Below are 27,807 nucleotides of genomic sequence, written 5' to 3' on the forward strand. Positions count from 1 at the left end.
CGGCATCAACGTCAGTGATGTAAACGTTGCAGTTTTGGTTTTTCATCAATGTACAGTATTTAATTGTGTTGCATCCAGATATCTTTATTGCTTGCAACAATCACTGTTTTTCATATGATTGTACATGCTGGTGTTCATGGCTTCGTGTGAATAGAACTTGAGGATTTAGCATTGGTTGGTTGTATTTCATATATACAGTAATGTATATATATATATACAGTAAAGTCTCATTATATCGATACCGTTTATATTGATAATACTGCTTATTACGACACTATTTTCATTTCCCGTGCACATTTCTAGTCTTTTTATGTATAATTAGTTCCGTTTACTACGATTCGTGGTTTTTACGATAATCCGGTTACTACGGTGCTCTTTTTCATCTCCCGCCGGCCATTTTGCTATGTTTATATCATACACGCCATCGGTCGCGCCATTGGTCGACTTGGTTACGTGACTTAGTCATGTGAGTTTGTTACGTGACCAGCTCCCGTGTAGCAGAGCCATTTTCATTTTTAGACGCCAGCTCGTGTGTAGCAGACGAGATTGAAGTGTTTGTGTTAAAAGGTAAAAATGGGAAGCAGAAGAAGATTGATGACTTTTTTAAATTGCATACATAATACAGTAAGATGTAAGCGTTGCAGTTTCCCTGTTGTGTTATGTACATGCCCACTGTACTGTATATGAATACAATCGGTTTTTGCAACAATGTTTCTTGTTTTGTCTGCTGAAGCGTGATGATTTTGAAAATTACTGTACATTCCATACTGTGTATTAAAGGACAACGGACGACACTTTTTATTCAAATGCAAAACACCAATAAAAATGACTTCACGGCAAGACGTCTTGCATTGCTTGTGAATCCAAACAATGGCTTCAGATTCGGATAATATGCTTTCTTGTTACAGATCCAGTTATGAATATGATTCAATTCTGAAGAGGAAACATACATGTTTGCAATCGATTAAAGAATTATATGTGCCATGTTGAGGCAAATTTGGGGAACATCTCCCCCCCCCCCCACCAAAAAAAAGAGCCACGAAATGGCAAGCTCATGGCCAGCTCCGTTTCTTATATGGCCCTCTTTTGGCGGCTTTTGTTAAGGCAGTTCGCCGCAGGACGGATATATCGACAGTACGGTTATATCGACATATATATATATATATATATATATATATATATATATATATGCCATACCAAAGATCCCCTATTTACGTATTCCCCCCCCCCTCTTTAATGCAGTTTGGCGCAGGATCGGATATATCGATAGTACGGTTATATCGACATTTTTTCTGCACTATGTACAGTCTTGTTTATAGAACGGTTTTTGCACATCTACATTTGCACAGTATACAGTTGACATTTTTATTTTTGTTATGCTTAGAATATCTTGTTTTCTATCCTTTCACTCCCACCCCAACCCCATCCCTCTTCAATTGCTGCTGTGGACTGCAAATTTCCCCATTGCGGGACGAATAAAGGTATTCTGATTCTGATTCTGATTTCCGACTCCCGAGAATATCGATATACGTAATGAGACTTTACTGTATATATATATATAAATGTATATGTTTTCCGACTCCCGGGAATATCGATATAACGAGACTTTACTGTATATATAACACCACCATTTGTGAGAGCGGAAGACTAATCATCTGTATTTCAGACTTAAATCTTAGTCTTACAAATTATTGGAAACTTGTAATAAAATCTGCGTATTTACACGTTTTATTATTTTTTTAACGACAGACCCGAGATGAGAATTCCACTCACTTTGATTCTAACAATGGGCATGAAACACATGTCAGCCACATTGTGGTTTAGTATCCTATCCGGATTTTGTTGTATTTCACATTGATATTGCAAATCATATTTGTTTTTTTTTTTTGCTTTTTGTTTCTGCAGGAAACCGATGATGATTCCTCACCACGGAGTAACCGGAGTGGACAGGAAAGTTTATCATGGAGGACCTGGACTATATGTAAGTTTTAATGGTTTAGTGTAAATAATATAGACTTGGGAACCTATACTGCCTCCTGACATACACATCACGATTTGAGAGCGGTTCAGGATCGGGCTGCATGATTTTGACACAAAAAAACTAAATTCCATTTATTGGCCAAATATTGTAATTGCAGTTGGATTCTTGACCTATTCATCCATCCATCCATCCATCCATCCATCCATCCATCCATCCATCCATCCATCCATCCATCCATCCATCCATCCATCCATCCATACATCCCCTATCGATCTATGAACATAAATAGAAAATAATAGATAAACATACTTATATAGATATTTTATGATTATTTTTTTGTTTTAGGTTAATTACAATTCTGAACCATTTTCACCTATCCGTGGACAACAAAATTTGGCAGAAGAAGCTCAAGTCTATGTAAGTTTCAATTGTGGGAAATATACAGCTGTCTGTGGGTTGGAAGTCTGAATGAATGGTTGGTCTATAACTGCACCGTAAAGCTACTTTACGATAATGGTTTAAATCAAGTAATTTGGAATTGTCAAAGGAAGCATTCGGTCATAGCTCTCTAAAAATCAGAAAAGGCATGAAGCAGCAACTCGGACCATCAAGTGAAATTGGTATTCAGATTATTGTCACTGACTGTATTGAATCGTGTGGAATTAAACTTTTGAGTAATTCACAGTTAGAAGAACTAAATGGTATCCACTGAGAATACAAAATGATACTTTGTTTTTTTCTTATTTTCCTTTTGCAGAGTCTGCATGCTGACTGCAGCAATGATGAATGTTCCAAAGAGGACAAAGCTCTCTTCAATGATGAACTTAATTACAATGAAGTGTCACCAAATATCAAGAACTATAGTCGTAGTGACTGATGACAGTGTTGCATCCACTGTTGAAAGTGAAAGAGAATCTTCCCTTTTATTTGAAGATAGTCGTGATGAATCAGTACATGAAGAATCACGGTTAAAAAAAAATGGTCGTGAGCTGGAAAACGAAGAGACACTTTATGCTGGTTCACGGCTTACCCAATCGGAGAGTTTTCTACTTATACTTTCAGTTGTTTTGAGACACATACTCACAGGCATGGCTCTCTAAAATCTCCTAAATTGGATCAATATTCACTGTCCAGAAAACATACAACTAACCTCAAACCATTTGTTCCTAAAAGAACTTAAGCCAGTAGAAAGTCATTCACAATGTGACATATTTTGTCCAAACTGTGAGTACTATATTGGTGACCAGGATGGTGATGGACAATGTGTTGTATGCAACACAACTTGGAATAAAACCAACTCACTGAAGAATGGAAACTATTTCATATATTTGCCAATCCAAACACAGTTTCAACATCTTCAGAGGGAGGATATTGTGCATTGTCTTAAGTCAAGAGATGGCACATCTAATTCTGACACATTTGAAAATATTTGAAATGGTCGAATGTACTGCAATCTGAACAAAATTGGAGGCCCACTTGACTGTCATGGATACTCCTTAACACTCAATTGTGATGGCGTGCCTGTTTTCAAATCCTCACTCTTTGGTATTTGGCCATTATATGGGATTGTAAATGAACTTCCTTACCTTGTGCGCAAAGACATGTGTTTTACTTTTTGGCTTGTGGTTTGGTGCTAAAAAGCCAAATGTCAATACTTTTTTAAAGCCATTCATTTCAGAGTGTCAAAAGTTGTCAACAGAGGGCTTTCAGATAACAAGCAATGGCACTTTGGAACAATCTAGTTATGGGTGCTCTTATGATGTGTGATTCAGTAGCTAGGCCCATACTTCAAAACATGACCAAGTATAATGGCCAGTGTAGATGCAGCCTCTGCTTGCATCCTGGTGAACAAGTTGAGAAAGGAAATGGCACAGTCAGTGTGTACCCATACAAAGATGTTCCAAAGAGGGACCGCACTTCAGCCATATGTGATGCAAAGGAGGCTTTGTGTACCAAAAAAACTGTGAGGGGTGTTAAAGGACCCACATGTCTGATAAATATTCTACATTTTGACTTCATATCTGGTATGCCTCCTGATCACATGCATAGTGTACATCTTGGAGTGGTTCGCCAAATGGCAAGCATGTGGCTGGACAGTGATAACCACGAAAAGCCATATTATATTGGCAATAGAGTAAACGAACTTGATCAACAGCTGTTACTAATCAAGCCTCCTTGCAATATGACAAGAGTGCCACGATCTCTTCAACAGAGGAAGTTTTGGAAGGCGTTAGAATGGCAGAATTGGTTACAGTTTTATAGGGTATTTGTACTGAAAGAAATTCTGCCCAACATGTTTTACCAGCATTGGTCACAATCGTGTTCTTAATTTGCAAGTACATTATTACAAAGGCGGATTTAAAAAAATGTGAAAAAACTTGTAGATTTTGTGAAACAATTTGAAACACTGCATGGGAATATTCATGTGTCATTTAATGTACATTTTTGTCCTCATTTACCACACAAGAATTGGGGACCTTTGTGGACCCATTCTGGTTATATCTTTGAGTCATACAATTGTGAAATACTGAAAATGTTTCATGGTGTCATGATCTGGTTGGCGACCAACGGGGGGCGCTGTCGGCCCCGCCTGCACCTGCACAGGTGCTGGTCGTCCCGATCAGATTGGCGACCAGCGGGTAGCGACGTCAGCCCTGCCGGCAGCCTCGCAGGTGCTGGTCGTTATAATCAATGACACTTAAAAGGACACCTGGCACGATCATCCGGTGCCGATTCATTGTTTGTTTGCTGCTTGGTTGCTGCATGCATCGTGTACGTGTTTGTTTAACCTTGGCGGACTTTTACTTTTGGTCTTCTTTTGCTACTTTGTATTTTTTTCCATTCAGATCATTTTGATGTTTTACATTTTGTTACTGCTGACCTTTATTTTAATACAATTTGTCAAACAACCTCCTGCTCCCTCCTGCCTGCTTTTTGGGATCCGAACCCGCCATCACCACCTCGCAAAACGTGACAGAATGAACCGGCCAACTATCGGATCCCGCAGGTACATCGGACCCGTCTCATTTCCACCCTGTGCCTGGCAATGCTACGTCCACGTTAGCGCAAGCCTCGTCGCGTTTGAATCGCGTCACTCGACGAGCCGCAACGTCCACGTAAACGTCCGGCCGAGACCTCCTTCCAGGTGGCCGTCCAGGGTGACCCTGGGTGACTGGCATTGCACGCCCACGTCCAGCCACGCTGTCGTCGTGCATGACGAATGGAGTCTCATCCACGACGAGCCGTGCAACGTCCGCGTCAACGTCAGTCCGAGACCCCACTCACCGCTGGATCCCGGAGCGGCTCTGGACTAGTCTCGTTCCCCCGGAGCCGGGCAGTTCACGCCCACGTCGGCGTCCGACCGAGACCTGGTCCCATACGGCCGTACGGGGTGCCATTCTGCGCCTAGCAGTTCGACGTCCACGCAGAGCCATGCGCCGTCGCGTGAACGTGCGAGAGGGATCGCACTCACGCCCACGACGATCCGTGCCGCGTCTTCGTCCACCCCAGGCCGAGTCCCGTTCCCATCAGGCCGCCGCCCGTCGTATGCTGGAGAGGCAGCGGTTGCCCTCTCCACTGACCGTTCCCTGGTGAGTGGACCTTTTGGGAGACTGTTGGGACTTCTGGAAGCAGCCCCTTGAAGGGGGGGTACTGTCATGATCTGGTTGGCGACCAACGGGGGGCGCTGTCGGCCCCGCCTGCACCTGCACAGGTGCTGGTCGTCCCGATCAGATTGGCGACCAGCGGGTAGCGACGTCAGCCCTGCCGGCAGCCTCGCAGGTGCTGGTCGTTATAATCAATGACACTTAAAAGGACACCTGGCACGATCATCCGGTGCCGATTCATTGTTTGTTTGCTGCTTGGTTGCTGCATGCATCGTGTACGTGTTTGTTTAACCTTGGCGGACTTTTACTTTTGGTCTTCTTTTGCTACTTTGTATTTTTTTCCATTCAGATCATTTTGATGTTTTACATTTTGTTACTGCTGACCTTTATTTTAATACAATTTGTCAAACAACCTCCTGCTCCCTCCTGCCTGCTTTTTGGGATCCGAACCCGCCATCACCACCTCGCAAAACATGACACATGGCACTCAGTGTGTCTCTTTGCAGATAATGAAACAATTCACATATATTCAAGTATTGCCTCTTTTAGGAAATGATTCACTCAAAAACGCTGTTCCCGAAAGCATCCAACTTTTTAGTAAATTAACTGGCAAAAAAAGAATGATCGGAGATCGAGAGGAGCCAGATGAGGTGGCTCGGGCATCTGATTATTGATTATTGATTATTGATCCAAGATGGCGCCGCAGATGGCAGCCTCGGTCACACGCTCCCTAGTACTGTTCCTGGTTTTGTCATTTTCATTTGTTTTTTTGCGATCCTACGCGACTCAGTTACACGAGGGAAGAGTTACTGAGCATTGGGGAATCCACTCTTGGACTATTTTCACCGACACACCAAAATCTACAAGGTTTTTCGGGGCTGCTCGCAAGCGGCGTAGCAGCTCTGTACGGAGCTTTGAGACGCCGGCGTAGGAGGTGGAAGCGAGCCGGCGTGCTCGTCAAGCTACGGCAGCGTGGATTTCGAATGCCGCTCCCATCGATCCACCTCGCTAATCTACGCTCACTACCAAACAAGATGGACGAACTTCTGCTTCTCACAAAGGCCAATAAAACGTTTGCCCGCTCTGCTGCGCTGTGCTTCACTGAGACCTGGCTCAGTGACCGCAACCCGGATTCCGCGCTACACCTACCCGGATTCCGTCTCCTTCGGGCCGACCGTGACACGGAGCAATCGGGGAAATCCAAAGGCGGTGGACTATGCTTCTACATCAACGAAGAATGGTGCACCGATGTCACGATGCTCGACGCACACTGCAGCCCTGGTTTGGAATCGCTGTCTCTCAACTGCAAGCCATTCTACTCGCCACGTGAGTTCGCTTCCTTTATTCTCGTTGCCGTGTACATCGCGCCACAAGCTAATGCTAACGCGTGTATACAAACGCTAGCTTACCATGTAAACCATCTCGAACTAAAATATCCAGAATCACCCCTGATCATTTTGGGCGATTTTAATCAAACACGTTTAAACCGTGAACTTCCCAAGTACAGTAAAGTCTCATTATATCGATATCGGATATATCGATAGTCCCGGTTATATCGATACTATTTCTATGCACGCACGGAGAAAATTACATGCAAACAGGGTCGGATATATCGATAGTCCCGGTTATATCGATATTTTTTTGGACTCCCTTGAATATCGATATAACGAGACTTTACTGTACAAGCAGCATATTGACTGTTTCACCAGAGGAGAAAACATTCTAGATCATTGTTACACAGCACTCAAAGGCGCATATCGGTCTGTTGCGCATGCAGCATTGGGTCTTTCTGACCACTATTTAATCCACTTAATTCCCACATACAAACAGAAACTCAAATGTGTAAAACCGGTAGTCAAGACAGTTAAAACATGGACAGATGAAGCAAAGTTATCGCTACAAGAATGCTTAGACTGCACTGATTGGAGCGTCTTTGAAACTTCAACGGGCACATTGAATGAATACACAGACACTGTAACATCATACATCAGTTTCTGTGAGGACATGTGTGTACCAACAAAGTCCTTCCGCTCATTCAACAACAACAAGCCATGGTTCACTCCCAAACTCAGGCAGCTTAGGAAAGAGAAAGAATCCGCATTTAAAAGCGGCGATCGAGCAGTTTACAAACTCGCCCGAAACAGGCTGACGAAGGAAATTAACATCGCAAAGAAAAGTTATGCGGAGAGGCTTAACAAACAGTTCTCTGCATCGGTGTGGAATGGCCTGAAAGCAATAACAAATTATCGTTTACCTTCCCCCCAAGCAGTGTATAACAATGGTATGGCTGATGAGTTAAATACATACTTTTGCCGATTTGAAAAGGACACCCCCACTTCCCCGGTCTGCCCACCATTACCAGAATGTACCGTATCTCCGCCCTCTGCCCTACAGATCCACGAACTGGACGTTAGACGGCTCTTCAAGAAGCAGAAGATCAAGAAAGCTGCAAGACCTGACAGAGTGTCCCCCTCCTGCCTGAGAGTCTGCGCTGACCAGCTGGCTCCGGTCTTCACACAAATCTTCAACAGATCCCTGGAGCAGTGTGAAGTCCCATTCTGCTTCAAACAGTCTACTATCGTCCCAGTTCCAAAGAAACCAGCACCCTCGGGATTGAACGACTATAGACCTGTCGCTCTGACGTCTGTGGTCATGAAGTCCTTTGAACGCCTTGTGCTGAACCACCTAAAGAACATCACCGGACCTCTGCTAGATCCTCTTCAGTTTGCCTACCGGGCAAACAGGTCTGTGGAGGATGCAGTCAACATCGGACTGCACCACATCCTCGACCACCTTGACAACACAGGAACCTACGCAAGGATCCTGTTTGTGGACTACAGCTCTGCGTTCAATACCATCATCCCAGAACTCCTCATCCCCAAACTTCTCCAGCTTGGTGTGTCCCCCACGATCTGCCAGTGGACCCTCAGCTTCCTGACAGGACGGACACAACAGGTCAGACTGGGAAATATATCATCCACAACACGAACCACAAGCACTGGAGCCCCGCAGGGATGCGTCCTCTCTCCATTGCTCTTCTCTCTCTACACGAACGACTGCACCTCAATGCACCCAGCTGTCAAATTCATAAAGTTCGCAGACGACACCACGGTCATCGGTCTCATCAAAGACGGCGACGAGTCTGCGTACCGACAACAAGTGGAGCAGCTGGAGCTCTGGTGCAGCCGTCACAACCTGGAGCTGAGCATGCTGAAGACAGTTGAGATGATCGTGGACTTCAGGAAACATCCATCACCACAGCTACCCCTCACACTATCCAACCGTTAAGACCTTCAAGTTCCTGGGAATCACAGTCTCCCAGGACATGAAGTGGGAGGTCAACACCAACTCTATCCTGAAAAAGGCCCAACAGAGAATGTACTTCCTGAGGCTGCTAAAGAAGCATGGCCTGCCACAGGAGGTGCTGCAACATTTCTACACGGCTGTCATCGAATCCATCCTGTGTTCTTCTATCACCGTTTGTTCGGGGCCGCCACAAAAATGGACAAAATCCGACTTCAACGGACAGTTAGGACAGCGGAAAAAATCATTGGCACCGCCCTACCCACTCTCTAGGACATGCACACTGCAAGAATCCAAACTAGGGCGCGGAAAATCCTACTGGACCCTCCGCACCCTGCCCACCACCTTTTCCAGCTACTCCCCTCAGGCAGGCGCTACCGATCCATGCGCACCAAATCCAGCAGACATTTAAACAGCTTCTTCCCCCAAGCCATTAACTCTTTGAACTCTTTCAACAGTAGCCAAAATGGAACTGTATAGTGCAACTTAGCAGTTTTTTTTTTGACGACGATACTAGTTCAGCGTGTTCTACCGGAAACAAATTCCTTGTGTGTTCTACATACTTGGCAATAAAGATGATTCTGATTCTGATTCTGAACTGTAGACTCCCCAAATAAATTGTATTTTTGTAAGACTATTTTTGTTTTTGTCATCATGGTATTTTCGTCAAAAACTTTTACGTACTTATTTTATTTATTTGAGCATGAGAACACTAGACATAAAACAATAAAGGGAAAAAATAAATTTCTAAACATTTTTGTTCACTAATGGAACTCATGCAGAGGTAGGATTAAGTCTGACTCTCAGATCATGTAATTTAAAATATATATGATTATATATTGCAATATGTTGTAAAACATAAAGACATACCATTACATGTGAAAAAAATAGTGCATTTTATATATAGTGCAGACGAGTAAAGGTACCTCCAATCAAATCCAATCCAATCCAAACCAATCCAATCCAATCATGCCAACTGTGCACTTTACATATCCTTGCCCATACCAGAAGCATTACAAGGATTTAACATCTGAGAGAGAGCAAGAGAGAGAGAGACTGAGAGAGAGAGAGAGAGAGAGAGAGCGAGAGAGAGAGAGAGAGAGAGAGAGAGAGAGAGAGAGAGAGAGAGAGAGAGAGAGAGAGAGAGAGAGAGAGAGAGAGAGAGAGAGATGTGGACCTTTTATCCATTTTTCTTCCTTTCATCGGATCAAATCGTTTTTGGGGCATTTTTCATCCTCATTTGTCTGATCTAATTTAAAACGGACCAAAATATCCAAAGGCCAAAGATCAGATTTTGTCTTTGGCTCCATCCGGCAGTCACTTAATATACCGCATAAATTTTCATTTAAAGGAAAAAAAATCCAACATGTCTGTTAAAAGGTTATTTTAATCCACTCCGCCTCCTATTTCAGAAAAACAGACCACCTTATCTGGAATACATGTACTTTGCTCCAGGCTGCATGAGAATATTTTTTTCCTATATAAAGACAACAGGGTAGATGTTTTCTAATCATCAATATGATCATCACTACGTGAAATCTATAAAAGCACCTTTGGCCATTGAATGTGAGGACGGGGCATGGTGGGGATACGTCTTGTTTGGACATAAACATATGGCCACGCTGTCATGGACCCCGCCCGGTGGGAACGACATCCACCGATGGTAAAGTTGCCAAAATCGAATGAAGAGTTTCCAAAAGCCTATAGAAGTTGAAGCTTGCGTCCTCACCTTTCTTGTCGCCAAAGAAGAGCGTCTGCTGAGCCGGGTTGGACCACTGGAGGGAGGTGTTATCGTTGAAGTCCACCCGGCAGGTCATGTTGGCAGCGGAGCCCTCCAACGCTGTCACGTTCTGAGTGATGGGGAACTGACCTTGGCCTCCTGCAGTGGGCGGGTGGGAAGGGTGGGGGTGGGGGCGGGGGTGGGTTAGGTAGGTATATATACATGGTTAAGGTCACGGCGGTAACGTGAATTAGATTGCCCGCTTGGACAAGGTCTTCATTTCAGAACCAATCACGGTGAACCGGCTCAATGGCTTTACATCAGTGTCTGAAATAACGTCTGCCCGGACGCCCAGGGCGTGCAACTTTTACGTCGGGCGTACAACTTACAAAACGTCCCCACCCAGGTGGCCAACAACTTTTTCAGAAAAAAAACTAAAGATTTTCTTTCTGCAATTTACATACTCAGCAGCAAATCAGAAACCTGCATCGAATAACTTTGTGCTTCAGGACATTACCGAGCTTCATAGCCCCAGAAGAAAAATTCAAAATAAGCTTACAAAATGTATGACGCTACAAAACGTAAACGTACATTAAAAGCATCATGGAAAGAAGAGTTCACGTGGCTTGTAGCAGATGATGCAATGCAAACATTGCATTGTGCAAAATGCTGAACAGTGTTGGACAAAGGACAACTGGAGCAAAATCATCAGCAAGGGATATTTACCATAATTTAAGCAGAGAAGCATTTGTGGTAGGTACATCAATTACTTAATTTTAAAGTGTTGTTCTGTTATATATTCTGATTATCAATCCTTAATAAAATTTTTAAAAAATTGTGTTTCAAGTTGTGAAAAATGGGGCCGGCAACTTTATAGCTGGGCAGGCAACTTTTCAGAGTTGTCTGCCCTGGTGTCCGGTAACATTTTGTTATGAGTTTCAGACACGAGTTTACATCACAAAAATCTACTTTGTCGGTAATGTTAGCTTGGGGTTGTCAAATTGGGGTACTGAAGCACTGTATAGCATGGCATACATTTTTTCGGTCTTATTTTTTAAGTTTGGACATTTATGTGGAGAGTTAACTTGTTAGATTTTGTAGCAAATAAAAGACCCCCACATGAATGTGACATTCCTGTATGATTGAAGCCAATAACAAGACGTCAAGACAATACCACTCCTACGGTACAGATAAAGTCTCGTTATATCGATATCGGTTATATTGATAATACTGCTTATTACGATACTATTTTCATTTCCCGTGCACATTTCTTTCTATGTTTCTTTGTGCACATGTCTTTTTATGTTGTGATATCATGAGAGTCTAGCTCTCAGCGGGACGGGACAAGAAGTGCAATGGACGACAGGTTTGGATACAAACAAAAGGTTTTAATCAAGGGTTCCAGGGGGAATTCACAAGCAACAAAAGTTTGAATAGTGTCTCTTCCAATACTTATCAAAATAAAGTCTGTTCTGATACTTAAATCCAAATAAAGTCTCTTCTGCTCCTTAAATCCAAATAAAGTCTCTTCTGAGGTAAAAACTGAAGACGGGGTTCTTCACAAGAGTCTCTAGGCCTCACCCCTCTTGACGTCCTCGTCATGTAGCCTAGCCACCTTAGCTAGGTTCAAATCCAGTGTCCAGTCGTGTGGTCCCAACTGGCAATGAGTTCCACGCAGCAATCAACTTCTCCACAGAGCACAGCAATCGAGCTTGTCTTTCCCCAAGCTCCACACTCAGAGGCTCTCTGCCTTAAGAGCCCTGCTTTCCAATCAAGCCCTGATCAGCCGCAGGTGTGTGGTTTGAATTGCTGTCTTCCACCAGCTGGGGCCAAGACTCTCTCTGGGTGGAGCCATCTTAGGGGGATGTATTTCCCCTCCAGGACACAGCCTCTCGTGACATCACAATGTATAATTAGTTCAGTTTAGTACGATTCATGGTTATTACGATAATCCGGTTACTACGGTCATCTTTTTCATCTCCCGCAGGCCATTTTGTTGTTGTTGTTGTTTATATCGATACAAAAGATACTTAAGGTAAATCGATATTTGCTTAGGGGCTTCTATACAGTACCACCATTATCGAAATCTGTATCGGTCGCGGCGTTGGTTGACTTGGTCACGTGACTTGGTTACGTGAACAGCTCCCGTGTCTTGCTGTGTAGCAGACGCCATTTTCTACCGTCTTCAACCATAGCGAAACGAAAGAATTGTGACCTCGGAACGAAATACAAGGCAATCGTGGCTGTTGAGGAGAATCCAACACGAAATCAAAGCCAAGTATACCTCAGAAGATTCCCATAATGACGAGGATGATGAGGATGAAGAACCAACTGAATACACACCTATTGCAACAAAGACACAAGCGTTGCAAGGTGCTACGGACACGATCTTAGAATCCAAAGAAAATGAATCAGGCTTTTTTAGAAATGTTAAACAAGATTGAATCGTTTGTGTTAAAAGGCGAAAATGGGAAGCAGAAAAAGATTGAATATTTTTTTTTAATTGCATAATAAGATGTAAGCGTTGCAGTTTCCCTGTTGCAGTGTTATGTACATGTACATTGTACTGTACTGTATATGAATGCCATTGTTTTTTGCAACAATGTTTATTATTTTGTCTGATAGAGTGTGATGATTTTGAAAATTACTGTACATGCCATACTGTATTAAGGATCCCCCAGTCACGTAATCGGCCTCCGTGTTTTGACTTGTCATAAGCGAGCACGATAAAAAAATTCGTAGCAGAGCTCACGTCTTTCATTACTGCTACATTAGCATCTGAAACATACTGTAATGTCCCTCAGCATGGAAAATGTTGCGCACAGTCGCTGCTATAGCGGGTCGGTCTTTTTAATAACAAACGTAGCAGTTATCACATACATATACAAACAGGAGCTGCTGTTACGCCACAGCTCAGCCATTCTATTCAGGCACTCTCTTGAACCCCGTTGTCGGGTCCTCCCAAGCCCCAGTCACGTAAGCAGCTTCCGTGTTTTGACCTGTCGTCGCAAGCACGATTAAAAAAAAGCGTAGCAGAGCTTATATACAGTACTGTTGTTCAACACCAATTTCAACCATGGGGAAACATAAGAATTGTGATATTCGACCAATGTACAAGGCAACTGTGGCTGTGGAGGACAATCCAACAAGCAAATCCTTCATCGCGAATGAGTTTGACGTGCAGCAGAATACTTCATCAACCTAAGTAATGTAAACGTTGCAGTTTTGGTTTTTCATCCATGTATTTAATTGTGTTGCATTCAGATATCTTTATCGCTTGCAACAATCACTGTTTTTTATGTTTGTACATGCTGACGTTCATAGTTTCGTGTGAATAGAACAACGTGAGGATTTTGCATTGGTTGCATTTTTGAAAGGAAATACGTAGTCATTAAAAAGGGGACATAAGTCTTCTTGTGCCGGTCCCAAGCCTGGATAAATATAGAGTATGTTGTGTCAGGAAGGGCATCCGACGTAAAAGCTTGGCCAAAACAAACCTGCGGATCAAACCTCTAAAGATGGAGGACACTGATTTGCTGTGGCGACCCCTTGAAGGGAAAATCCGAAAGGAAAAGAAGAAAGACATTTTTATTTTATGCACAAGTTTATTTTTCACATCACCACTGTACAAAAAGCATGCTAGGTACGCAATCCATGAACCCAATGATAAAATTACATGCCATATCAAAGATCCCCCATTTACGTGTTGCCCCCCCCCCCCCCTAATGCAGTTCGGCGCAGGACGGATATATCGATAGTCCGGTTATATCGACATTTTTTCCGACTCCTGAAAATATCGGTATAACGAGACTTTACTGTAATTACAAGACTACTAGAAGGTACAGTCAATAACGATAAAAGTTTTGTTGACAACCTGTGTCAACCAATATTTGACCTTTATTATCCATTCCTCCATCGCAGATAAAACACATTTTTGGGTGAAGAACTAGGACTAAAAATATAAAAATGGCCCAATGGACAACATAACTACAATGAAGCACATATTAATCATGGCCACATTCTTTTTCGCCTTTGAAACAGGAGTCATTCGAAGAAATCGAAGCCCGAGGGACCTCTGACGTCACGTCAAATCAATACGAACCACCTCCTGCCACTTGATGCAATCCACAAATACATCACTGAGGGACAAAACCTCCCAAATAAACGCAGTGTGTTTTGTAAAAACAAACGTCATTCAGCAGTAATTGTGTTTTTTGTTGACATTGTAAATTTGGCAAGCTGCTCAGTGACAAAGGGGGAGGGAGTCGATATTGGTCGACAGTCCCTTAGCCAATCAGAATACAGAACACAATAACTGTTTAAAAGACTGAATAAAAAATCTGTGAAAAGCCAAAGCCTTGAAAAGTAAATTGTGTGATACTGAGGGTTCACTGTCACCTTTGATCTAATGCAGGGATGCTCACGTTTTTTTCAGCATGGGAGCTACTTTTAAAATGACCAGGACAAAATGATCTAGACAGAGAAATATACAGTGATACATTGGTTTATGAACGCTTTAGTTAACGAAGTTTTCGCATACGATCTAGTTTTCGGGAAACACACGGAGCACCACAATGGCTGGCGGACTAGTTTTTGCGGTGGAAGAATCCCAAACCACACGGCCGAACAGTGCCACCGTGGCTGTCGGACTACTTTTCCATACCCACTTTCTTTGAGTGCACTCAGTGCAGACATTGTTTTGGTGTTTCTGTGTTGTCTAAGTAACGGTCTCAGGCATTAGAAGAGGTTGAAAAACATCTGTTAATTTGGATTAACGAAAAGCAGCGAGTAGGGGACAGTATGTGAGGGTATTATCGCAGAGAAAGCAAGGCAACTTCACTCGGATGTCATCAAGAGGAAACTATATCAATGACCATCACAAAGGTAAATAAAACTACTTTACTATGTAGTTTATTTTTTTATTACAATATCATCGCACATTTATTATACATACAATAAGGTTTATTTTGTGTAGTTTTAAGGATTATTTCGTAAAAATTATGTTTTATGGGGACCTGGAAACGGATCTAATGTTTTGAAATGCCTTTCAATTCCTTATTTGTGAATGTGTTTAACTGTTGACAATGTATCTTTTTGAAATAATTATCACTACACAACTTTTTTTCTCTGCTTAGGCTTTGAATGTCTAGCTCAGGTATCGGGAACCTATGGCTCGCAAGCCATATATGGCTCTTTTGATGATTGCATCTGGCTCGCCGTTAAAACTAAATACATAATATCGCTTTTTCGCTGTTCATTTCCTGTTTGGGCTGCAGTTGGCGGAAAGCGCAATTTTGATTGGATGATACTGACCTAAGGTGGCCGTTGATGTTTAAGAGCAATTTTGATTGGATGGTAGCCATTGATGTCGAAACAGGTAAACGCCCCTTTTTAAACAAGCCCGACGAGTAAAAAAGGTGACGAGCATTGTACACTTGAGGTTGAATGCAAAGAAACATTGATGAAACAGTCGAATGTCAGTGGCACTTTGACAAGTCCCATGCTAACGTTAGCATCAATATACTTCTGCGAGAGACAGCAGAAAGCAAGTGTGGAAGCTAATGAGCCATGAACAGGCTCGCGAGCAATACTTTGCGTATGCACCTGGCAAGTTGACTTTCATTCCGATCGTTTGGCTGGATTTTTACCAATCATGAAGAACGGAAGACCATTCATGCTAATGGTGACTACTATCACAAAGTTATTTGAAATAATACAGTCTGACATTTTGTTGAAAAGTGGCCGCGCGTGCGTGCGTGTTTGTGTGCGTGTGTGTGTGTGTGTGTGTGTGTGTGTGTGTGTGTGTGTGTGTGTGTGTGTGTGTGTGTGTGTGTGTGTGCGTGCGTGCGGTGTGTGTGGCTCTCACTGAAAAACATTCTAAATATTTTACTTTTATGGTTCCGCCCCCTGGTCTAGCTCTTTGGAAATGTTAGGTATTTTATGTATTTTATGGTGTGAAGATCCTTGAGTTGCGGTGTGCACAAAATGTGCTAGAAAAAAAATCGTTGTCCAATGTCACATATAAACTAAGGCTGAAAAGATAATTTCAACACTTTTGCCTTGCGTTCTAACTTGCTTCGCGCTGGTCCAATGACATGCAAGGTTTTGTTTATATGTTAAATGTCATGGTGAATACAGATGAGCCCATTCGACGCCACTAATCATGCCCCCTCCTGCATACGTCGCCCTCAAACACACCAACGTGCTTTCCCGTCATGGCCCACCAAGGTGACATTGACTCCATCTCCTCCCAGGTTACAGTTGACCGCCTCGGCCGGCCGAGGGAGCAGCTGCCTGCCTCATTAGTGGAGCGAGCACCGGAGGGCCCTATTTTCTCCCCACTGCAACCCCCCCACCCCACCCCAGGAAGCCCAAAGATCAGCGGACCTTCTTTGACCTCCATTGTCCTGATGGCCACCGCTCGTCAGCTCAGGGACACGCCGAGGCCGACTATAAATAGCAAGGAGAGCACCATTCCGGCATGGGGATGTTTTACAGGTGCTTTTGCTCATTAAAATATCCAACTATGCCCTAGTTTGAATGTGTCTGGTTCAATAAATCATCTACCTGTCAGAAATAGAGGAGGCCAACTCCATCGCATATGTGGTACATGAGACTTTCACTATCGCACGAGGTCCTCTACTGTGCCTAAAAATCTCACGTTTAAAATAATGAAAATAAAAATGTCGTCAAAAATTTAAACAAGATCATCTCTAATTTCTAAGACATACATTTTGTGACGGGCGGCCCGGTAGTCGAGTGGTTAGCACACCGGCTTCACAGTGCAGAGGTCGCCGGTTCGCGTCCCGGTTCGGCCTCCCTGTGTGGAGTATGCATGTTCTGCCCGGGCCCGCGTGGGTCTTCTCCAGGTCCTCCGGTTCCCTCCCACACTCCAAAAAACATGCATGGCAGGCAGATTGACACTCCAGTGTCTTTGTGTGCCCTGCGATTGGCTGGCAACCAATTCAAGGAGTACCCCGCCTCGTGCCCGAAGACTGCTGAGATAGGCTGCAGCACTCGCCGCGACCCCAATGAGGAATAAGCGGTACGGAAAATGGATGGATGGTTTATCATGACATTTTATAATAATAATAATAATAATACGGGCGGCCCGGTAGTCGAGTGGTTAGCACACCGGCTTCAAAAGTATAAAGCCTAAAAGCACAGCAAGTCAAGGCTTTACATATGCGAGGGGAAAAAAAGCAACTGTCGCGACCAGATGCCAAGGCCGCCCGCTGACATGTCAAATAATTTCTGTGCGCTCGCCAGAGATGATCCATCGGGCCCCAAAACGTAATTCATATCAGCGCCGAAGGCTAAATTGTGTTAAGAGCATGCGTTGGCGTATCTTTCGGGTATTATGTGGAATGAAAGGAGGTTTCCACGTTGACAGGCTGCAACGTTTGCAGGCGACTGCAAGTACATCAAACCCATTGACAGCCATGAAATAACCCTGAACATCATTACATATACACCAATATAATATATATTGTTATTTATGTTGAGAGAGGGGGTTATGTAATCTTTGCTAATTTGTCAAAATCACAACAAATGAGGAATTTCAATTGATGTAATCTTACAATATTGTTTTAATTTAATCAAAACACTTCTGTCATCTCATCTCTCCGTACCGCTTATTCCTCATTAGGGTCGCGGGGGTTGCTGGAGCCTTTCTCAGCTGTCTTCGGGCACGAGGCGGAGGACACCCCGAATTGGTTGCCAGCCAATCACAGGGCACACATCTGCCTGCCATGCATGTTTTTGGAGTGTGGGAAGAAACCAGTGGACCCGGACAAAAACCCAGGGAGAACATGCAAACTCCACACAGGGAGGCCGGACCGGGACGCGAACCGGCGACTTCTGCACTGTGAAGCCGGTGTGCTAACCACTCGACTACCGGGCCGCCCTACTTCTGTCATCCTTGCTGTTATTTTTTGTTTATGTATTTTTTGGATTGGATTGGATGAGCCTTTTATGAGGGACACCAAAGAGAAGTGAATTGCAATAGTCAATACGGGAGGTGACAAGACTATGAACGAGGATAGCAGTGGTATGAGGAGCGAGAGACGGGCGAAGACGATTGATATTGCAAAGGTGGAAGGACACAGACCGGGTGAAGTTATTTATATGGGAGTGGAAAGATACTAGCTGTCAAGAATGACACCTAGGCTAAAGTAAGAGAAAAGGAAAGAAAGTAGTCGAAAAACAAAATACAGGAGCTGCTGTAAAGGCAGCGACTTTCGCTGCGCCATCTTGAAGTCAGAATCAGAATCAGAATCATCTTTATTGCCAAGTACAGTAAAGTCTCGTTATATCGATATTCAAGGGAGTCCGAAAAAATATCGATATAACCGGGACTATCGATATATCCGACCCTGTTTGCATGTAATTTTCTCCGTGCGTGCATAGAAATAGTATCGATATAACCGGGACTATCGATATATCCGATATCGATATAACGAGACTTTACTGTATGTAGAACACACAAGGAATTTGTTTCCGGTAGAACACGCTGCACTAGTATCGTCGTCAAAAAAACTGCTAAATGGCACTATACAGTTCCATTTTGGCTACTTTTGAAAGAGTTCAAAGAGTTCAATGAGGCTTGGGGGAAGAAGCTGTTTAAATGTCTGCTGGTTTTGGTGCGCATGGATCGGTAGCGCCTGCCTGAGGGGAGTAGCTGGGTGGGCAGGGTGCGGAGGGTCCAGTAGGATTTTCCGCGCCCTAGTTTGGATTCTTGCAGTGTGCAAGTCCTCGAGAGTGGGTAGGGTGGTGCCAATGATTTTTTTCCGCCGTCCTAACTGTCCGTTGAAGTCGGATTTTGTCCATTTTTGTGGCGGCCCCGAACCAAACGGTGATGGAAGAACACAGGATGGATTCGATGACAGCCGTGTATAAATGTTGCAGCACCTCCTGTGGTAGGCCATGCTTCTTTAGCAGCCTCAGGAAGTACAATCTCTGTTGGGCCTTTCTCAAGACAGAGTTGGACCTCCCGCTTCATGTCCTGGGAGACTGTGATTCCAAGGAACTTGAAAGTCTCAACGGTTGACACAAAGCAGTTGGATAGTGTGAGGATAGTGTGAGGATAGTGTGGTGATGGATGTTTCCTGAAGTCCAGATCATTTCAACTGTCTTGAGCGTGTTCAGCTCCAGGTTGTGACGGCTGCACCAGAGCTCCAACTGCTCCACTTGTTGTCGGTACGCAGACTCGTCGCCGTCTTTGATGTGACCGATGACCGTGGTGTCTCATCTCATCTCATTTTCCATACTGCTTATTCCTCATTAGGGGGTTGCTGCATGAAGCGGGAGGTCCAACTCTGTCTTGCTGGTTAGCACACCGGCTTCACAGTGCAGAGGTCGCCGGTTCACGTCCCGGTCCGGCCTCCCTGTGTGGAGTTTGCATGTTCTCCCCGGACCCGCGTGGGTTTTCTCCGGGTCCTCCGGTTTCCTCCCACACTCCAAAAACATGCATGGCAGGCAGATTGACCACTCCAAATTGTCCCTAGGTGTGAGTGTGAGAGTGACTGCTGTACGTCTTTGTGTGCCCTGCGATTGGCTGGCAACCAATTCAGGGTGTCCCCCGCCTCGTGCCCGAAGACAGCTGAGATAGGCTCCAGCAACCCCCGCGACCCTAATGAGGAATAAGCGGTACGGAAAATGAGATGAGATGAGAAGAAAAAAAACCTAAATGACAAATAATGTGACACACCACAATGGACCCAGACAGTCATTCAATCTTGAGCACTGTCTGCACCCTATTTGTTGTATGAAGCTGTTCCAGATAAAAGGATCAAAGCGTCCTTTTCACCAGTGGATCAGGGACATCATGATAAAATGTGCATGTCTGCTACAAGCTAAACGTTGAAAGCAAACATGAAGCTGAAGCAGCCATTGACAAAAAAAAAATTGTCTCTCATCTGCTGTTGCACATAAATCCACTTCAATTCCAAGCCGCAACAATTCAACATACGCATCGGCGCTTTGCGCTGATGCCCCCTCTCATTGCGGGCTCCTCGAGCCATGCATCCATCCAGCTGCAGACTGTCCAACAGCACCGACCTTTCCACTGAACAAATCGGGGCTGTGAAAATTGTTTTGTTTGTTTTTTTATTGTTTATTATTGAACGTGTACCGACGTTATTACAGCTCGCAAACCCTTTGTCGGGGATAGCCTGGGTGATTTGAGGCAAGACGCGTGGCTGCCGCTGCTCACCCACAGAAAAACTTATCCTGTGACTGTAAAGTGGCCTTGAGAGTTTTGAAAGGCGCCTATAAATGAAATGTATTATTATTATTATTATTATTATTATTATTATTACTCATGGTTGTTGGGTAATGTTTTGAGCCACTGTCTGATGAACAAATCTTGCTAACGAAGCTAACGTTGCTACCTTATTAACCTATTTCTGATCCTCAGGCAAGACCATTGAGTAAAACTGTCTGAGGTCATTTTAAAATAAAATCATTGTGAGACCCAAAAGTGAACTCAATATTAGCCGCTGTCTGATGAACAAATCTTGCTAACAAAGCTAACGTTGCTACCTTATTAACCTATTTCTGATCCTCAGGCAAGACCATTGAGTAAAACTTTCTGAGGTCATTTTAAAATAAAATCATTGTGAGACCCAAAAGTGAACTCAATATTAGCCCCCGGCCAATCGTTAGGCCCGATCAACATGATTTTAAGCGAAAATCGTCATTCTTATTTACTGGCTTTTGTGAGAGTGTTCATTTTATCAAAACACCTGCTTGTGGTTCTACTTCTATAAAAAATTAATTAGTCCCAGAGTGCTGCTTAATGTTTTTTTTTTTCCACACAAAATATCACGTAGGATGTGAGATTACCCCGGGTCATCATGTGATCACGGGCCTTTACGTCAGAAGTCGTCGGGAGCGCCGTTCGAACGTTTCCCCACCCTGTGCCACCATTAACTATCTGACACTGTCAAGTGGGGCGCCTCATGAATAAAATATTTCGCCGCACAGATGGGAGGGGAGGGAAGGCCTTGGTCACGACGTTCTGTGAACACAAATATTTGACGAGAAGATACGAGAGAGAAAACCGCGGCAACAGATGCAGGGTGCTGCAGGTGCAAAGCGTTGATTAGTGACAGCGGTGCAAGGAGCAAATCACAATTTCCTGCTCCTTTTTTTCTGTGGATTTAAGCCTCGATTTTTTGGGGGGGTATTCTCGCTCAGTTTGGAGGAAGGATTGTGATGTGACACATGCTTGAGCGACGGAAAAATCACAGAGTTGAGTGCTGAAAAGAATACAATAAAATAAAATATCCCCCACCGAATTACCTGACGCCACCTCATCTATCGCACATTAGCATGCATTAGCATACGACCAGTCAAGCTCTGCGTGTTGGCACTTTTCAACAAAATGAGCTTGCACTCGGCCCGAGCGTTGCTGGGCATGTCGGCCCGAGCATTGCTGGGTGGAATCGTGAGCGCTATCATTTGTCGAAGCCGAGAAGATGATACTCGGAGCACCATTGATTTTGACAGGGCGCAGGAGCGACATGGAGAACATCAATACTGCGAGGACGGGGGTGTTCTTGACTACACTGGCGGGATGGAGCAAAAATTAGGCCGAGGTGATGAACGTAAACATGAGACTTATTCATTTAGGAGGAGTCTGGCTGTGAGACCGACGCAAAAAAAGGTGGTCTTCTGATATGTGATCGACACCATTACCCTGCACACCCCTAGAAGACCTTCGTCAATTCCAGCTGACTGCGTTGAATAATGGAACGTGCCGTGCCGATGAATGCTTAGGAAGCGTTCAAGCGGAAGCAACAGTAAACTGTGGGTGGGAAACATCTTTATGTCATCACAGAATAACAACACTTATAGGACACCACATCATCAGCCACATCAAGAGGCTAAAAAAGTCTACATACCCCTGCTTGAATGGTCTGCAAACAGCGTCTGGCATTTGGAACTGTTCGTAATTATCCGAACCTTGTCATAAACCCCAGTTCCAGATGAAAAACAGCCTATAAGCATGATTCCGCCTCCACCGTGCTTCTGCCATGTTTTTGGTCAACGTCACGCTGAATTTTGTCAATGTGAGGATTTTGAAATGTGAACTACAGACTTGGACAAAGGGTAAGGAATTGTTTACAGTTAAAAATGTACGTTCATCGAGTATGCCCCTGGTGCAAATTAATACAGTGGTACCTCAGTTTACGAACATTAAATTCGTGAGAATATAATCTTGGCATACGAACTAGTTTTCGTCACCACCTTTCTTTGAGCAGATGTGGTTTGTTATCGAGTGGAGTACTTTTGCTATTATGGCACCGAAAAAGACCCCACCACAGGCTAGTGTTAAGCTGAAGAGGACACAATAGAAAATTATGGTCGAGCAGAAGAAGGAGATCATCGAAAAACATGAACGAGGTATGCGTTTGTGTGACTTAGCGTCCCAGTACCAGTATGCTAAGACGACCATTGCGACGTGTGACTAAGGGTGTTTCTGTGTTGTCTATGCAACGGTCTCAGGCAATAGATTGCAATACAATAGCACATTTATTATACATAAAATAAGGTATATTTTGAGTAGTTTTAAGGCTTATTTTGGAGAAATTTATGGTTTATGGGGACCAGTGGTGGGCCGTCAGGGCCAGCAAGGCCTTCTCTGCTGGCCTAACATAATCAGACGTCATTATCATGATTATAATAAAAGTCAATTTCATGAAAAAAGTAATTTTTCCAAATATATATATATATAATTATTCTACATACTGTTTTCTTGATGTTATATTATATCCATTTGGTTATGCTCCTTTCAGTGTTGTAGTTTCAGGTCAGAGTTTTTAATCCAATCAGAATTCAGGTAGTTTGTGTCGCCAGGCTGTATGAAATCTGACCGACGCCTTCAGAATCAACAGTGAGGGCGTCTGTGATTTGTACATGAACGGGCACATGTAGTTGATATACAGTTGCGATAGCCAATCAGATCACGAGTTGGCACAGTAAGGCCAGCTAGAGGGCCTCGCGTTGAACATGACGTACGCGTCCTGTGATTGGATACTCACTTTACCTCAACCAAGCTACAACAGATCAGACCCGGAAACTTTAGCAGAAAAACCAAGTATATCTACTCGCTTTTTTGACCCACAATGGCTGAAGGAGAGGACAACTCACTGTCGCATGTAGGTAAGCCTATTCTCAAGAACAAATGAAAAAGATTTGTTTACTTTTATTTTCAACAAATAGTTGGTTTTGTGAACGTCTTGTTGTTTTTCTTATATTAAACTGACACTTTTGTATTTTAGCGTAAAATCTTGTTAAAGATTGCATATTCTTGGTGGACTTCATAAAACTTTGTGGGCAAATGATTTGAAATTTCATTTTATTTTTAAGTGTTTGCAGTATCACGTTTAGTGACAAGTTCTAATTGCTGATGCAGATTTATTGATGTGTAATTGCTCCGGAAAATAGCCTGTGTTGTAGACGATTAAGGTGATGCCACGCCCAGTACTGCGTGCGTGCGCTTTTGTAAATAATATCTCCAGCCGTTGTGTCATAAATTATGGTATTATGAGGAATATTTGTTCAAGTCGGACTAAGCAGGACTTCACTGAAGGCCTAGGTATGAAATGCACGGACCGCCACTGATGGGGACCTGGGAACACATTATTGGATTGGATATGCCTTTATTAGTCTCACAGTGGAGAAGAAGTGGATTATTCTCATTTTTAATGGTTTCTTATGGGAAATAAATGTTTGGCAGACGAACTTCACCTGACACACCATCTGGGAACCAATCAATTTTGTAATCCGAGGTATCACTGTATTGTCAAAACTGGTTTTTTTTAACCCTTATTTCGGAGAAATTGTCTGTGAGCAAGCTGGAACACACGATTTGCTTGAAACCCTAAATGTTGACAACAAAACAATAGAAAAAATTCTGTCATTTCTCTGTTTTTGCACATCGAACCAACACCCGTGGGAATGTGTGAATTAATCACCGCTAATGCTGCATCTTGACAAAATTGTAATTAATTGGCCGAGCCCATTTACCAGAATGTTGGGGGAAAAGAGGGAGGCTCAACACGTTCGCTGTATAAGTATTCCATTTAATTAAGAACTGCAGCGGGCCCCCAGTGGCGTGCGGCGAGAACAAGGAATAACAGAGTTTGCCGTCTCCCGGGTGACTCGCGACGTGAGGCTGCTCGCTCCTCTGACAACAATGATGCCGAATATTGTGCGCCTGACAAGTTGTTGGCAGGCAGTTCCAGCATATCGAGAGCGCCTCCGAAGTTCTTCAAGAACACCTAATGTCATTATCCTTCCTCGCAAAACTATCTTCTGTGCATCAGTATCTATAAGTCTCACTAAGCTCTTCAAGGGCACAATGATGAGTTTCGCCGTCGACACTTAATATAACAGTGCCGAGTTCCCACAAGTTCATCTCCTACGAGAACAGACGCGAATGAAAGCGCTCTGATAAATCGACGAGAGCAGGAATATTTTGGGCTTGCGTCGGTAGGGATTTGCATCACCTCGTCAGATATGTCATATAAAAAGAAAAAATCAAAGCGGGGTTGGCAGCGAGCCTTGTAGTGCTCGCTGCCAAGACTGCTTTGATTTTTCCCCAACTTACTAAAAGTACAATGTGCTCACGCATGTGCCCCGTTATACTGTGAAATTCAATATCACGGTGTACGTTACAATCTACATCCAGGCTGTCCATCAAAAGCTAACGCTATAGACCAGGAGGCTTCAATCGTGTTTCTCAAGGGTGGCTGATTCAAATGATCAAATCATCAGCAAGGTCTGCAGATTCTGATCATTAAGGAAACCGGCCGTTGAAGAACAGAACGAGGAGACCCCCTAAGCATGCCCTTTGTCAATTAAACAAAGATTGTTGAGATGCAGACACGTGTGACAAAATCATGGCGCTAAAAATCTTTACAATTTAATTTGCATGCAAACGGCTTGAAGAAAAAGGAAAACGAAGCATACCATGCGATGAAAACCTCAAAATGTGCAGGAAATTAATCAATGGCGTATGCTCACACTCAGGTGACCTGGCTATGGCCGTGCCCTCGAAGTTTTAATCAGCACTCTCCATCAAAGCCATGTCAAGCTCGTATCGACAGCTTCTATGAAGACTTTGCCAACAGCCCCTTCGGGTGACCTTTTGGTCAGCCAGGAAATTTTACGAGCACTGCGTTTTGCACTGCGTGCACGCCTTTTGGCCTTTTCGGAAGCCTGGGCTCAAGATGAAAGATGACTGGACTTCACTGTCAGGGTACCTATAGGCTGCCAAATGTCCCCCCTCCCACAGCAAGACTACCTCGGGATGCGCAATCCATATGATCCGCTTCAACCCGAGCAAATAAAAATGATAAAGCTCTGCGAAATTGTGAGAAAGCCATTGTGGATATTTTGGATGGAAGCCATTTTTGTCCAAAAAAAATGGGTCCCTTTCCAGGCGGAGGAATCCATCCATCCATCCATCCATCTTCTGCCGCTTATCCGGGGTCGGGTCGCGGGGGCAGCAACTTCAGTAGGGAAGCCCAGACTTCCCTCTCCCCAGTCACTTCTTCTAGCTCATCCTGGCGGATCCTTGCGTAGGTTCCTGTGTTGTCAAGGTGGTCGAGGATGTGGTGCAGTCCGATGTTGACTGCATCCTCCACAGACCTGTTTGCCCGGTAGGAAAACTGAAGAGGATCAGGCAGAGGTCCGGTGATGTTCTTTAGGTGGTTCAGCATGAGGCGTTCAAAGGACTTCATGACCACAGACGTCAGAGCGACAGGTCTATAGTCGTTCAATCCAGAGGGTGCTGGATTCTTTGGAACTGGGACGATAGTAGACTGTTTTAAGCAGGATGGGACTTCACACTGCTCCAGGGATCTGGTGAAGATTTGTGTGAAGACCGGAGCCAGCTGGTCAGCGCAGACTCTCAGGCAGGAGGGGGACACTCTGTCAGGTCCTGCAGCTTTCTTGATCTTCTGCTGCTTGAAGAGCCGTCTAACGTCCAGTTCGTGGATCTGTAGGGCAGAGGGCGGAGATACGGTAATTTCTGGTAATGGTGGGCAGACCGGGGAAGTGGGGGTGTCCTTTTCAAATCAGCAAAAGTATGTATTTAACTCATCAGCCATACCATTGTTGTACACTGCTTGGGGGGAAGGTAAACGATAATTTGTTATTGCTTTCAGGCCATTCCACACCGATGCAGAGTCGTTAGCGGAGAACTGTTTGTTAAGCCTCTCCGCATAACTTTTCTTTGCGATGTTAATTTCCTTCGTCAGCCTGTTTCGGGCGAGTTTGTAAACTGCTCAATCGCCGCTTTTAAATGCGGATTCTTTCTCTTTCCTAAGCTGCCTGAGTTTGGGAGTGAACCATGGCTTGTTGTTGTTGAATGAGCGGAAGGACTTTGTTGGTACACACATGTCCTCACAGAAACTGATGTATGATGTTACAGTGTCTGTGTATTCATTCAATGTGCCCGTTGAAGTTTCAAAGACGCTCCAATCAGTGCAGTCTAAGCATTCTTGTAGCGATAACTTTGCTTCATCTGTCCATGTTTTAACTGTCTTGACTACCGGTTTTACACATTTGAGTTTCTGTTTGTATGTGGGAATTAAGTGGATTAAATAGTGGTCAGAAAGACCCAATGCTGCATGCGCAACAGACCAGTATGCGCCTTTGAGTGCTGTGTAACAATGATCTAGAATGTTTTCTCCTCTGGTGAAACAGTCAATATGCTGCTTATATTTGGGAAGTTCACGGTTTAAACGTGTTTGATTAAAATCGCCCAAAATGATCAGGGGTGATTCTGGATATTTTAGTTCGAGATGGTTTACATGGTAAGCTAGCGTTTGTATACACGCGTTAGCATTAGCTTGTGGCGCGATGTACACGGCAACGAGAATAAAGGAAGCGAACTCACGTGGCGAGTAGAATGGCTTGCAGTTGAGAGACAGCGATTCCAAACCAGGGCTGCAGTGTGCGTCGAGCATCATGACATCGGTGCACCATTCTTCGTTGATGTAGAAGCATAGTCCACCGCCTTTGGATTTCCCCGATTGCTCCGTGTCACGGTCGGCCCGAAGGAGACGGAATCCGGGTAGGTGTAGCGCGGAATCCGGGTGGCGGTCACTGAGCCAGGTCTCAGTGAAGCACAGCGCAGCAGAGCGGGCAAACGTTTTATTGGCCTTTGTGAGAAGCAGAAGTTC

General features: G+C 44.1%; 1 protein-coding gene across 1 annotated transcript in view; it reads right to left on the bottom strand.

Annotated features, from left to right (window-relative positions):
- LOC148888071 (cell adhesion molecule 2-like) overlaps positions 1–27,807 on the bottom strand; it is a 185,287-nt gene that overhangs the window by 26,983 nt on the left and 130,497 nt on the right. Inside the window, exon 3 of the mRNA XM_089014235.1 lies at positions 10,619–10,768. Coding sequence (XP_088870361.1) covers positions 10,619–10,768 — 150 coding nt within the window. The remainder of the gene's footprint in view (positions 1–10,618; positions 10,769–27,807) is intronic.

This window comes from Hippocampus bargibanti, linkage group LG14 (assembly GCF_051943395.1).
Source record: "Hippocampus bargibanti isolate YZ-2025 linkage group LG14, ASM5194339v1, whole genome shotgun sequence".
Taxonomy (NCBI): Eukaryota; Metazoa; Chordata; class Actinopteri; order Syngnathiformes; family Syngnathidae; genus Hippocampus; species Hippocampus bargibanti.